The 12877-nt window shown below is 34.4% G+C and overlaps 1 protein-coding gene and 1 pseudogene across 1 annotated transcript; both read right to left on the minus strand.

The window, feature by feature from the left end:
- Positions 1-1024: 1024 nt before the first annotated feature.
- LOC123226047 lies at positions 1025-3817 on the minus strand. The gene is made up of 2 exons (XM_044650508.1): positions 1356-3817; positions 1025-1265 (listed from the first exon to the last, which is right to left on the minus strand). The coding sequence occupies exons 1-2, from the start codon at positions 3786-3788 to the stop codon at positions 1158-1160; spliced, it is 2541 nt and encodes an 846-aa protein (XP_044506443.1). The 5' UTR covers positions 3789-3817; the 3' UTR covers positions 1025-1157.
- A 3595-nt stretch (positions 3818-7412) lies between these two features.
- On the minus strand, positions 7413-8747 carry LOC123226293 (annotated as a pseudogene).
- Positions 8748-12877: the final 4130 nt, after the last annotated feature.

The following is a 12877-nucleotide window of genomic DNA, read 5'->3' on the forward strand; positions in this document are numbered from 1 at the left end:
ACATAATTACCCTTTTCACTAAAATGACCTAAAAACCCTTAAATAAATAGACCAAAATGACCTCTCAATTAATTAACCAATTAACCAATTTTTCATATTCCATAATTTAACCAGCAACTTCCATGGCCTGAAAACAATGCATCATTTCAGATTGAATTACAGATTTTCGGTTGGAATTGCCTTTGATTATGAAAGTGATGAAATGCAAAGAGTTGTGTAATACATTGCTTAATACTGGCCTGCTTGTAAACCTGAAAATGCAAATCATTTTGGAAACCTGAAAATGCAAATCATTTTGATTCATAAATATACTTCAAAGAGTTGTGTAATACATTGCTTAATACTGGCCTGCTTGGAAACCTGGAAATGCAAATAGCTGTGTACTGGAATGCATGCAATAACAGACCATTTTGATGCAAAAAACTGTGTACTGGAATGCATGCAATAACAGACCATTTTGATGCAAATAGCTGTGTACTGGAATGCATGCAATAACAGACCATTTTGATGCAGATAGCAATAACAGACCATTTTGATGCAAATAGCTGGGTACTGGAATGCATGCAATAACAGACCATTTTGATGCAAATGGCTGTGTACTGGAATGCATGCAATAACAGACCATTTTGATTCATAAATCAACACTGTCAACACAGAATACTCCTCCTATCAACACTGTCAACACACAGAATACTCCTCATAAGCACTAATTCATAAATTAACACTCTCAACACTCTCAACACAGAATACTCCTCATAAGCACTAATTCATAAATTAACACTCTCAACACCGTCAACACAGAATACTCCTCATATCAACACTGTCAACACAGAATACTCCTCATATCAACACTGTCAACACACATAATCCTCATATCAACACTGTCAACACAGAATACTCCTCATATCAACACTGTCAACACACAGAATACTCCTCATATGCACTAATTCATAAATTAACACAGAATACACAGAATACTTACAGTGAACATTTCACTGAGCTATCTAAAGAATTTACATGCAGAGAACATTTCACTGAGCCATAGAAAAAATTTACATGCTGTGAGGAAGAAGATGAACCAAAAAATTATCCAAAAAATGTTTAACTGAGCAATTGAGCAATTATCCAAAAAATTTACATAAGGGAAATCCCCAGTTTCATTGCATCTGTGACTCTGGATGCTGTGAGGATGGATGCTGTGAGGAAGAAGATGAACCAAACTGACTTTTAGCTGACTGGCTTTCCATGGTTGGGATTGTTCTTCTCTGATATAAGGGGAAAAAAAAATGAGTAGGTTTAATAAAACAGAAAAAACAGTAGCAAACAGAATGCTAACATATGAACAGAAGCAATACCTTTTTTTTGGGTCTTCCTGCATTGTTTGGATTGTATTGGCAGGACCTTTTGTTGTGCCCCAATTCATGGCAGTGACTACACCTAAGTGTAGACACAGGTTTTCTCTTTCTCTCTTCAGTGGGGTCTTTCCTCCTAGCCTTTCTGGGCCTGCCAGCTTTGCCATGCCTAACAGATGGCTGCAGCTTATCTTCACATTCCTCTGGCCAGGTTCTCTTGTCTGGAATAGGATGAATAATTTCAGCATACGTTCTCATATATGCTGAAATTTGCAACCTGTCATCTACAAACTTATCAATGGTAGGGAAGTTCATGTGCAATATTGAGCAGATTGCATGTTGGCAGGGAATCCTAGACAGCTGCCACATCCCACAATCACAGATTCTTTTGTCCAAGTTCAAGGTGTATGTTCTGCTTGGAATACCATTCATATCAATCACCTCGAACTCTTGCAGTCCAGCATATGAAATAGAGACATTTCGAGCTGTCTCAATACTTTTGTTCAATTTTTTAACAACAAGTGGGGGCAATGGAGTGACCCATTCAGTCCCTGCCTTCAGCCTACTATAAAGTCTCTTCATTATTCTTCTTCGATACAACTCCAACAAACTGAGAATAGGCAGCTCCCGACCTTCTCCAAGCCAACTATTAAATGTTTCAGACATATTATTTGTGATATGGTCAGATTTGGCTTCAGTGTCAAAGCCAAATCTAGACCATTGATCTGGCTCATTGTCAATTACCCACTTGTAAGCAGTTTCATCCACTGCCTTCATTTTATTTAATGCCTCATGAAAATCCACTTTATTTGATGCTCTAGAAATAGCCCAAAACAGATTTCGAAGATGTACCCCAGGGAAAGTTTTCCTGAAATTCGCATATACATGTCTTGCACAAAATCTACTCTTTGCATTAGGCCACTGAGTTTGCAAGGCATGTATTATTCCCTTTTGCCTATCACTCATGAAAGTGATAGGCAAGACATCACCCATGAATTCTTTCAACATCCCCAGGAAGTAACCCCAACTATCATTGTTTTCTACTTCACAAACACAGATTGCCAATGGGAATATCCCACTGTTCGCATCAATCGCTACAGCAGACAGCAGGACTCCCCCAAAATGCCCCTTCAGATGGCATCCATCAACCCCTATAAAACGACGACAACCCTCTAAAAAGTCTTTCTTCTGTGCAGCAAAACTTAGAAAAAAGCGATGAAAACGCGGTGTCGAGGGAATTTCATCCCTAATTACCTTTAGGGCAGCTTTTGATCCTGCATTGGTCATCAACACAATATGGCAATATTTAAACAGCCAGTTATATGACTCTGCATGCTCCTTTGCTGACAAACCAGTGGCAATTTTCTTAACCCTATACAATTTTCTATGATTTATCTTTAAAAAATGCTCCTGCTCCAACTGAGAAGCTAGAGGCTTAATGCTACTGCCTTCTTGTGACCTTATAAACCTGCCAAATTTCTCAGCTACCCATGATGCACTCGCAGCTGGGTTATCATGAACCCTGAGGCATGTGTGCGTATGCTCGTACTGACGTATTTGGTAGGATTGACCATCTACCATCAGAGCTGCATAGAGATGGAATGGGCAGCCTTCTGATCTACACACAACCTTTATTCTTCTCTTCTCATTGTATATCTTTTTTGTAGCAAACCCACGATCAACCGTGTAATCTTTCAGCACACCCCTGAAATGTTCAACACTGTCAAAAACATGTCCAACCTCAAAATAAATCTTCCCATCTGCACATTTCTTAAAAGCCTTTCCCTTCATATGCCTAGCTAATCTGGTAGCACCATCATCTTCTCCCTCATCACTTTCCCCATCACCATTGTCAGATTTATAATTAAGTCCTCGTGTCTCATCATCATCCTCACCAGATTCAGACATGATTTCAACTTCGGCATGACTAACAGTCTCATCTTCATGTGATGCATCACTCCAATGAAAGTCATCATCATGCTGGGTAAATTCTTCTCCCTCATCAGAACTTTCTATTGGTTGGGTGTTGGGTGAGTTAGGCTCTGTTGGTTGAGTGTTGGGTGAGTTAGGTTCTGTTGGTTCGGTGTTGGGTTGACTGTGTGAAGGTAGTAGAGGCCGAGGAGATCTGCTCTGTACTGGAATAAATTCAACATACATCTGAATAATTTGCTGACCTACTTTTCTATACTCTTCAAAGACAAACATCATCTCCTCATCACTGGCAATGACATAATTACCCTCTCCATTAGCTGATCTTGCTTCAACTTTTATCTGCTCACCTGGATAAAGTTGCACCTCCTCATTTTCATTTGCAATACATTGCTTCACATCCTTGATGAACACAATTAAGCTATACTCTTCTGGATCAATATTTCTTATTTCAGATGGTATGTCACAAGCTTCAAATTTAATAGTGAACAACTTTGTAGAACTCATCCTAACAAAACACGGAATTAGTTAAAAGAATAACAATTAATTTGAGACTGAAGGCACAGAAAACACAGTATCCCAGTGTATGTAACAATGATGCAACTTACCCAATGACACAACAACAACACTCCTCATGCACAGAAACAAGGCAGGATGCAACATTGTTGTTGATCAGCATGTATGCAAAGAAACAGAAGACAATCACTCATGCAGAATCACTGAAAACAACATGCAAATGGGTGTGAACTTGACAGAAAGTATCCTACATTATTGTTTAATCATTGTTGCAACTTGCAACACTGTTACACAGCCTTGTTAGACCAGAGAGAATTAAGGTTTTTTGCAACCTTCTCTTTCGCGCCAGTAGCACTGCACTCTCGGGTTTCCCAGCGTATGTAACAATGATGCAACTTACCCAATGACACAACAACAACACTCCTCATGCACAGAAACAAGGCAGTATGCAAAGAAACAAAAGACAATCACTCATACAGAATCACTGAAAACAGCATGCAAATGGGTGTGAACTTGACAGAAAGTATCCTACATTATTGTTTAATCATTGTTGCAACTTGCAACACTGTTACACAGCCTTGTTAGACCAGAGAGAATTAAGGTTTTTTGCAACCTTCTCTTTTGCGCCAGTAGCACTGCACTCTCGGGTTTCCCAGCGTATGTAACAATGATGCAACTTACCCAATGACACAACAACAACACTCCTCATGCACAGAAACAAGGCAGGATGCAACATTGTTGTTGATCAGCATGTATGCAAAGAAACAGAAGACAATCACTCATGCAGAATCACTGAAAACAACATGCAAATGGGTGTGAACTTGACAGAAAGTATCCTACATTATTGTTTAATCATTGTTGCAACTTGCAACACTGTTACACAGCCTTGTTAGACCAGAGAGAATTAAGGGTTTTTGCAACCTTCTCTTTCGCGCCAGTAGCACTGCACTCTCGGGTTTCCCAGCGTATGTAACAATGATGCAACTTACCCAATGACACAACAACAACACTCCTCATGCACAGAAACAAGGCAGTATGCAAAGAAACAGAAGACAATCACTCATACAGAATCATTGAAAACAGCATGCAAATGGGTGTGAACTTGACAGAAAGTATCCTACATTATTGTTTAATCATTGTTGCAACTTGCAACACTGTTACACAGCCTTGTTAGACCAGAGAGAATTAAGGTTTTTTGCAACCTTCTCTTTCGCGCCAGTAGCACTGCACTCTCGGGTTTCCCAGCGTATGTAACAATGATACAACTTACCCAATGACACAACAACAACACTCCTCATGCACAGAAACAAGGCAGTATGCAACATTGTTGTTGATCAGCATGTATGCAAAGAAACAGAAGACTATCACTCATACAGAATCACTGAAAACAGCATGCAAATGGGTGTGCACTTGACAGAAAGTATCCTACATTATTGTTTAATCATTATGAAACAGAAACTGATACATAATTGTTAAAACAGAAACTGATCATGCCCTAACTCATACACAGAAACTGATACATAATACTTAAAACAGAAACTGATCATGCCCTAACTCATACACAGAAACTGATCATGCCCTAACTCCCTCATAGAAACTGATCATCCTCTAACTCACACACAGAAACTGAACATATAACCCATACACAGAACTCAACGCCACCGACAGTGCTCATACAGAAGCCCAACAAAAGCAGTTAATACTCATACACATAACTGAATGCTCACCAAAATATAACCCAACCCTAAATAATATGTTAACAGTACACATGCAAAACCCCTACGTTAATTATTTTTTTCCACTCAAATATACGTATAATGCATAACCCTAACATTACAAAGACCATTACAACACCCAAATACCCTAAAAAACCAAAACCTGTTTCAAACCTCAACTTCCTAATACTCACACAGAACTGCAAACTCACGAAAATAGAAGTCATACACAGAAACTTACGTCAACAGTGGACATGCAAAACCCCCACGTTAATTTTTTTTTTTGCCTTGCCCTAAAATATACATATAATGCTAACCCTAATATAACACAGACTATAATAGTACCCAAAATATACATATAAGGCTAACCCTGACATTACACAGACTATTACAGTACTCGACAACAAGGATAAACAAGGTATCCGAAAGAATAAACCTCGACGGCAGGAAATATTTTCTGAAGGCCTCGGTTGGAGCAGACTTCGTCGTCGTTGCTGTTTAACTCACCACGAAAAGCCACTACACTTGTCGTCGGAACTGTTGGTGATCAGAGTAGCCGAAAACAGCAAACAGGTTGTACTTTCTCGTCTTCTTTGGTACTAAACTACTTCGTCCACCCTTGATAACGTCGAACGATGTCTTGTCGTGGTCGTCTTTGTCGTCGCCGTTAAAGGTTCACCGTTGATCACACTGGAGCACAATGAAACAAGGTAAACGAAAGACTTAACGCGAATGGAATGTCGAACGAAAGAATGAAGGCCAAAGGTTTTGTTCAAATTTGAAATCTGACGTCGGCTGGACAAGTGTCGCTCGTTCGTTGGTGAAAGAGAAAAATCATTTTTCAAATTGGATTGAAATGACACAAAGACCCCTCACGTGTCGCATGTTCATTCGCTCACTTTCCCTAGACTAATCCCTAGTCGTCGATTTGTGCCCCAAAAATTGCCACCGTTGATTTCAATATAATCATTCTGCATTTAATACAGACTGCGGCACGTCCTTCGAACGCACAGTATTCGGCGGCTGATTCAAATTTTGTGCGCCCGATTATTTGCTTTTTCGACAGGTGCCTTCTTTTCGTACTGCCACGTCAACCACCAAAGATTTGCAAACCCTGAATCGCCAAAAATCGTCGAAAAATCGTTCTGCTTTTCAGATGACAACGCCACGCGTCAGCTATCCGTGCGTTGCGTGTGCACGCGTCCCGTGCAGCATTAAATGTTGCAGGAATTTTTTTTTGTAAAACCGCCTATATTGATTTTAAAATGGAGAGCCAGATTTACTATATTACCCTTTTTTCTGACGGAAAGTGTTAAAGTTAACCACTGATGGGTGGGCTTTTGGTGTTTTCATAGTTAACGGGTGGGTATTTGAGAAAACATCAAACCTTGGGTGGGAAATAGTCGTTTGGCCTTAATAAAATCACAAACCCCCGCCAATTAATTTTGAAAAAACTAAATACTTATTTATAAATTATTAAAAGTAGGTATTTAGTTTTTTTAAAAATTAATAGGTGGAGGTTTGTGATTTTACTAATCTTTGGGTGAAAATAAGTCTTTTGACCTAGAGATAAATGTTCATGTTACACTGACAAAAGGGACATGATTACAGTCTAACTCAAACTATTTTTTATTAGAGTACTATTATATATATATATTTATTTTGAGTATATAAATACATATGCATTTATCATTACATAATTGGATATTGTTTTATCTTTAATTCAAAATTATTCAATCATTTAATGACATATATAAATATATATATATATATATATATATATATATATATATATATTTATGTACCTAAAATAGGTACACATAGTTTTATTGTTTTCGATAAGATCATTATAATTAATGGAAAAACAGACCAGATGACTCCTGATCCCTGCAGCAACTCCCTAATTGAACGCCTCAAAATCAACTAATTGATCGGCCATTGATGCTTCAAAATCCACAAATAAAAGATAGACGAAGGATCTGAAAGAAAGATGAAATCATAATTAAGACAAAAATGATTAGTAAACAGGAGAATCTAATTAAGGGAACAACATTTAGTAGCTATGGAAATGGAATGCAGCAGAGATTTTCAACAAGAGTATTTTGTAGACCTATTATTGTTTTCATCTGCCGATCGCAGTGGCTGGTTCCTCAGAGGACGACTTTCAATCTGGTTGATAGAAACATCTAAAAAGATATTAACATGCCCTCATCAACAGATACGTAAATCCAACTTTGCAAAGACAACATGTATAATACAATAGTAAAAGACCAACCTTGGTAAGGTTGATTTGCCTCAAAGTGAAAATACTAGGTGCCTGGGAAAGAAATCCAGGCCCCTCCTCTAATGAGAAAACTATACTTGTCTAAGAAATAAAAAGCTAAGTAACAATAGAATACTGATCTGAACCATGAATGCTTCTAAGGTTTTAACCTTGAATGGCTTATCTGTGCTAGGATTGATGGTTTTCCCTGCCAGCATTAGGAATCGAGTTACATTATCGCAATCATCCTATCAAAAGGAAAGCCATGTGAGCAACCCACTAAGCAATGCATCACCAAGCCATATAAGTTGATGAAAATAGAACTCTTGGATTCTAACCTGAATATCCTGAGCAAGTATGTCCAAAGCATAGATCGTCGCCACTGCAGAGCTTGCAACTGCTCCAGCATCTTGTAGTTTGTGGAGTGCAAAAAGGATTTCCATGATTCTGACTGGCAAAAGTTGTCCCAAGCAATTCTCTGAACACACAGATAGGACATATGTGATACTTTCTTGAGAGGCAAAAAGGATAGGATCCCCCACAATCAGAATATCAGAAAGTATACATGAAAGGCATCTATATTCCCACACACAAAATAAGTCAAGATCTACGATATAACCAACCTGAGGATGGCTTAGAACCCTTTTTAGGTCCTCAATTTTAACACCCTGATTGGCTAGTAAGCAATGACGAACAGCAATTTTAACCTTTCCACTATGTGCAATCTGTGCCTGAGTAAAAGATCATAGTTTCTGTGGATGGCTCCACCTAAAGAATTCTCAATTGGTAAAACAGCTCTGTCACAAGCCACCGTTCAACAGCCTGCAGGATAGACCAAAATGGAAACAGAACAACAGTTCATACATGGTCCTGGTCAGTGACAAATATAAAGCTGAAATCAATGTTCCAATACACCATATCAAGGTTAGGTTCTGTCTGAAACTTAACAACGAAAAAGAATCGAGTAACCATTAATCTAATAATTGTGTTAGACCCGTGGTTGGTAAAAGTGTGCCATTGCTGGAAAAACAAATATTGGGTTAGTGGCATAATCATTGGAGACCACTTGGAAAAGGACGGACACGTGGCATCAGATGCCTTGGGAAAAATGTTCATATGAAACAGCGTTTTGGAGAGGAATTATGTAGTTGAATGGATGCATTTTGATTTAAATTCAAGAGCAAAACTAAATACATAAATAAATGGTATAAATTTGTTTATACGATCTAATATGATAATATCTAATTAAATAATTTTTAAGTAAAAAAATAAATAAATAATCACATCACTTAGATACAAATTGTGAGTTTGTACAAATTGTATATTTAAGGATGAGCACCCTTAGCAAAAAGATCTAAACATTAATTGTAAATCGGAATCCTGATTCCTGAATACCAAACCTACCTGGGACTTAATGAGATAGTGGTCCGCATCCAGCTAGCTTTGGACCGGGCTACACTAGTATAACCCACAAAACAAATTTCTAACCCATCAACTCAGTATTATAGGTTTAGGTTATAAGATGGGTTTAATTCGAACCATTCAGACCTCCTTCAATAATACATTAAGATCAAATTATTAATTTATATAAATAAATAATTATAAATTAATCACTGAATTTAAGATTTATTTTATTTGTGTAATTGATTCGATCTTATAAAAGTGACAATTTAACTTTGATAAGATTTTTCATTATAAAATAAATAAATAAATAAAATCATCGTATCCAAGCCTGACATATGTATCACTTTTTCTATGACAATCGATAGATAATAGCCGTCATGAACAAGACTATGGAATAAGATAAACAAGGACATGTCCTTCGTAATATAGTTTGAATAATAAAAAGATAAAATTCGAAAGATGAGAGTAAAGAGTCAAAATCGGATATTTTATAATTAAACTTTTAAATTAATTAATGTGATAATTATAAAATTAGTTACTAAACGTAAAATTTTATTTACTTAAAATAATCGATTCAATTCTAAAAAATTAATTCGACTCAAATAAAGTTTTATGCTCACAAAACTATAATATTAATAATTTGTGTACCTAAAATATCTTAATCTAGTAACGTGGAAAGGGGAACTCAATAAAAGTTATTTCTTCCCCTGCTTTTCAACTGTTACAAACAAAATAAGTTGAACTTGACGTGTCACCTTGTGCAAGGTCCATGTCTGGATTTAAGGTGGAGATATTTATCCCTTTTTCATCTTTAAAAAATAATAAATAAATTAGAGTAATAATATTATGTGTATAATTTTTATATAAAATTTTATAAATAAATAATAATGTATTATTATATAATTAAATAATTAAAAATAAAATAATATTTAATTATATAATAATATATAATTATTTATATATAAAAATTATATTTATAATTTTATTGAATAAATTTTGTGACATTGATTAATGATTAGAGCTGTTGCCTAATTTATAAGTCAATTTTATCTTAGTCACAGCCAACTATCACGACATGATAGATAGTTTAGGCTTGATTTTATCCAATCTTTAAAACCTAGCTACTAGGATTACTTCCCGTGTCTCATAATTAAAGTAGCAATTGAAATGACCAACAAAAAATACACTAAAAACCAAAAAATTCTATCTAAATATATGGTTGACAAGCATATATTAAAATATAGTAATCTTCAAAATAAAAGGAAAATAATTAATAAGAAATTCAAGTCGATGTATAAAATTCTAAAATATCAAGAGTCAAGTCAAGAGATACATGCATTCATTGTTGGACATGGACGTCACCATGCATCCGTTACTACTGGACTGGAGTGTTATGATAATGTAACGGAACGGTATTAGTTGCTTTGTTTAAACTACCAGTTTTGTTATTTTCATGCCAAGACAAATTAATCCGTTTCCAAACTTCACTCTAACCGATGAACATGACGCGGCCATCTCACGTCTCGCATGACACATATTGTTTCTTCCATGCGCCTATTAACCGTCCCTCCATCTTAATTCGCCCATAGCAGTTCACCTATTTTGCTAATGGCCAAAAGACTTGTCGCCATCAAGTCATAGCGAAATCTTAGAATAATTTTTTTTTAATTTTTAAAAAATTAAATACCTATCTTGAAAATAATTTTTATTAAAATTATTTAATAATATTATTAAAAAAATAATTTTTTTATATTTTTTAAAAATTTTAAAAACTAATAACTTTATTTTAATTTAAAGTTTTTAAATTTTAAAAAATGAAGTTTGGAAATAAATTAATTTGAAAAGGGAAATACTACGGCCAATCATTCCAACGATGCGAAATGACCAATTGAATGGAGGAAAAAAAAAAAAAAGGGAGAAAGTCATCAAAGAGAGAAAGAAGAAACTTAGGGATTTAGGGGGGTGGAATGTTCTTTTCAAAGTTTGAAAACTTTAGATAGAGATGTAGTTGTTAGTTTTTAAAACTTAAAAACTAAATGTAATAAATTTTATGTTTTTTAATAATATTATTAAAATAACGATTTTACATTTAATACTAACTCAAAATTTTAACAGAAACTGTTTTATAGACGAATGTTTAGGTTTTTAAAAATTAGAGAAAGTCATTTGGAGATTTTACTATACCTTGGGTGGAAACAAGGTTTTTGGCCTTTGCAAATCCGATTTGAGCTTGGGTTATCAAATACAAACACTCAGATAAAATCACGTATTAAATTGTTTTATATAAAATTAACAGGTTAATTAATTCTACTTAGTTAGATTTCATGGAATTAATTCAATTAATCTTATTTGGAATGTATACAATTATAGTCTACACTTCTTAGATTATAGAAATATAATTTAAGATGTTGATTTATTACAATTCTCCTTATCAAATTCTCACTCAAATACTATGAAATTTAAAAAAAAAAAAAACACCTTCATAGTGTTCATTGTAAAATATCATTTCGAACCCTCACTAAACATTAGTGTGTTGTAAAATATCATTTAACGAGAATTCACCCCTTATGCATTATCAAAATCTATATTTTACCCTTAAAATGTCTATCTAAAAAATATATTTTACGTCGTTCGTACCTAATGGGTGTGATCATGTCTACCAGGCAATTGACTCTTATTAACAAAATTTCGAGCATTTCCCCAACAAAGTTTCGATTTTTTTTTTTAAATCATAAACAAACCTTCTTAGATAATTGTTTGGTTAATAATGAAGCAATTTTAATTCAAAGAACACAAAGTTTCATAATAAAAAATCTTAAACTCTAACCTAAAATAAAAAAACAATCCATGGTTAACATCGCAACAATTGCCAATGAGAAAAAAAAAAACCTTCTTCGATAAAAGTATCAATTACTTTATACTAACATTCGAACACATTTTCAACAAAATATGATTAATGGATGATTGGCTTTTGTCAAAAATTTTTGATTTTACCATATAATAACATATTATTTATGTATAAAATTATATATAAAAATTATGTATATAATATTACTCTATTCTATTTATTATATTTGTATTACTTATAAATGTTAACTAAAAAAGCTTAAACCCCTTCGTAAGGTTATTTTGATTAGTTATCTTGACTGTGGATAGTAGAGTAATACAATGTTATAATGTTGAAAGAGAGATTATAAAAACTTAATGAGAATGTCCATACAGTATCATGTGTAGGGATGACAACAAGGAGAGGTGAGGAGGAGATCTCAATTTTCATTCATGTCCTCGTTCTCATTCTTATAGGAGATATTAGTCTTTGTCTTTGACTCATCTTCATTGTAGAGATGAAAATGATTTCTCATCTCCTCTCTATAAAAAAAAAAATTTCTATTATCGCGGGAAAAAATTCACTCTTTTTATCTATAAAAAAAAAATATTCTCTTTAAACCCCCTAAATATAATATAAATATATTAACTAACAAAATTAAGTAAAATTAAAATTAACTCATTGTTTCAAATATCACAAATATAATATATTAACTAATTTAATATGTATAATAAAAATTAAAATAAATTTAAAATATATAAATAATTTAAAATTATAAAAATAAGTTAATATTTCAAATAAATATATTAATATAAAAGAACGAAGACGGGAGTAGAGTGAAGAAAGGGCAGTATAAGAAAGGACTTATCTA

Source organism: Mangifera indica, chromosome 9 (assembly GCF_011075055.1).
Source record: "Mangifera indica cultivar Alphonso chromosome 9, CATAS_Mindica_2.1, whole genome shotgun sequence".
Lineage (NCBI taxonomy): Eukaryota > Viridiplantae > Streptophyta > Magnoliopsida > Sapindales > Anacardiaceae > Mangifera > Mangifera indica.

What these genes read in the sequence shown, in the direction of transcription:
- LOC123226047 (XM_044650508.1), bottom strand. Translation starts at nt 3,788, where the DNA reads ATGAGTTCTACAAAGTTGTTCACTATTAAATTTGAAGCTTGTGACATA. An exon ending in CAGGAAGACCCAAAAAAAAG is followed by an intron (nt 1,266 to 1,355) that starts GTATTGCTTCTG and finishes CCCTTATATCAG; the next exon opens with AGAAGAACAATCCCAACCAT.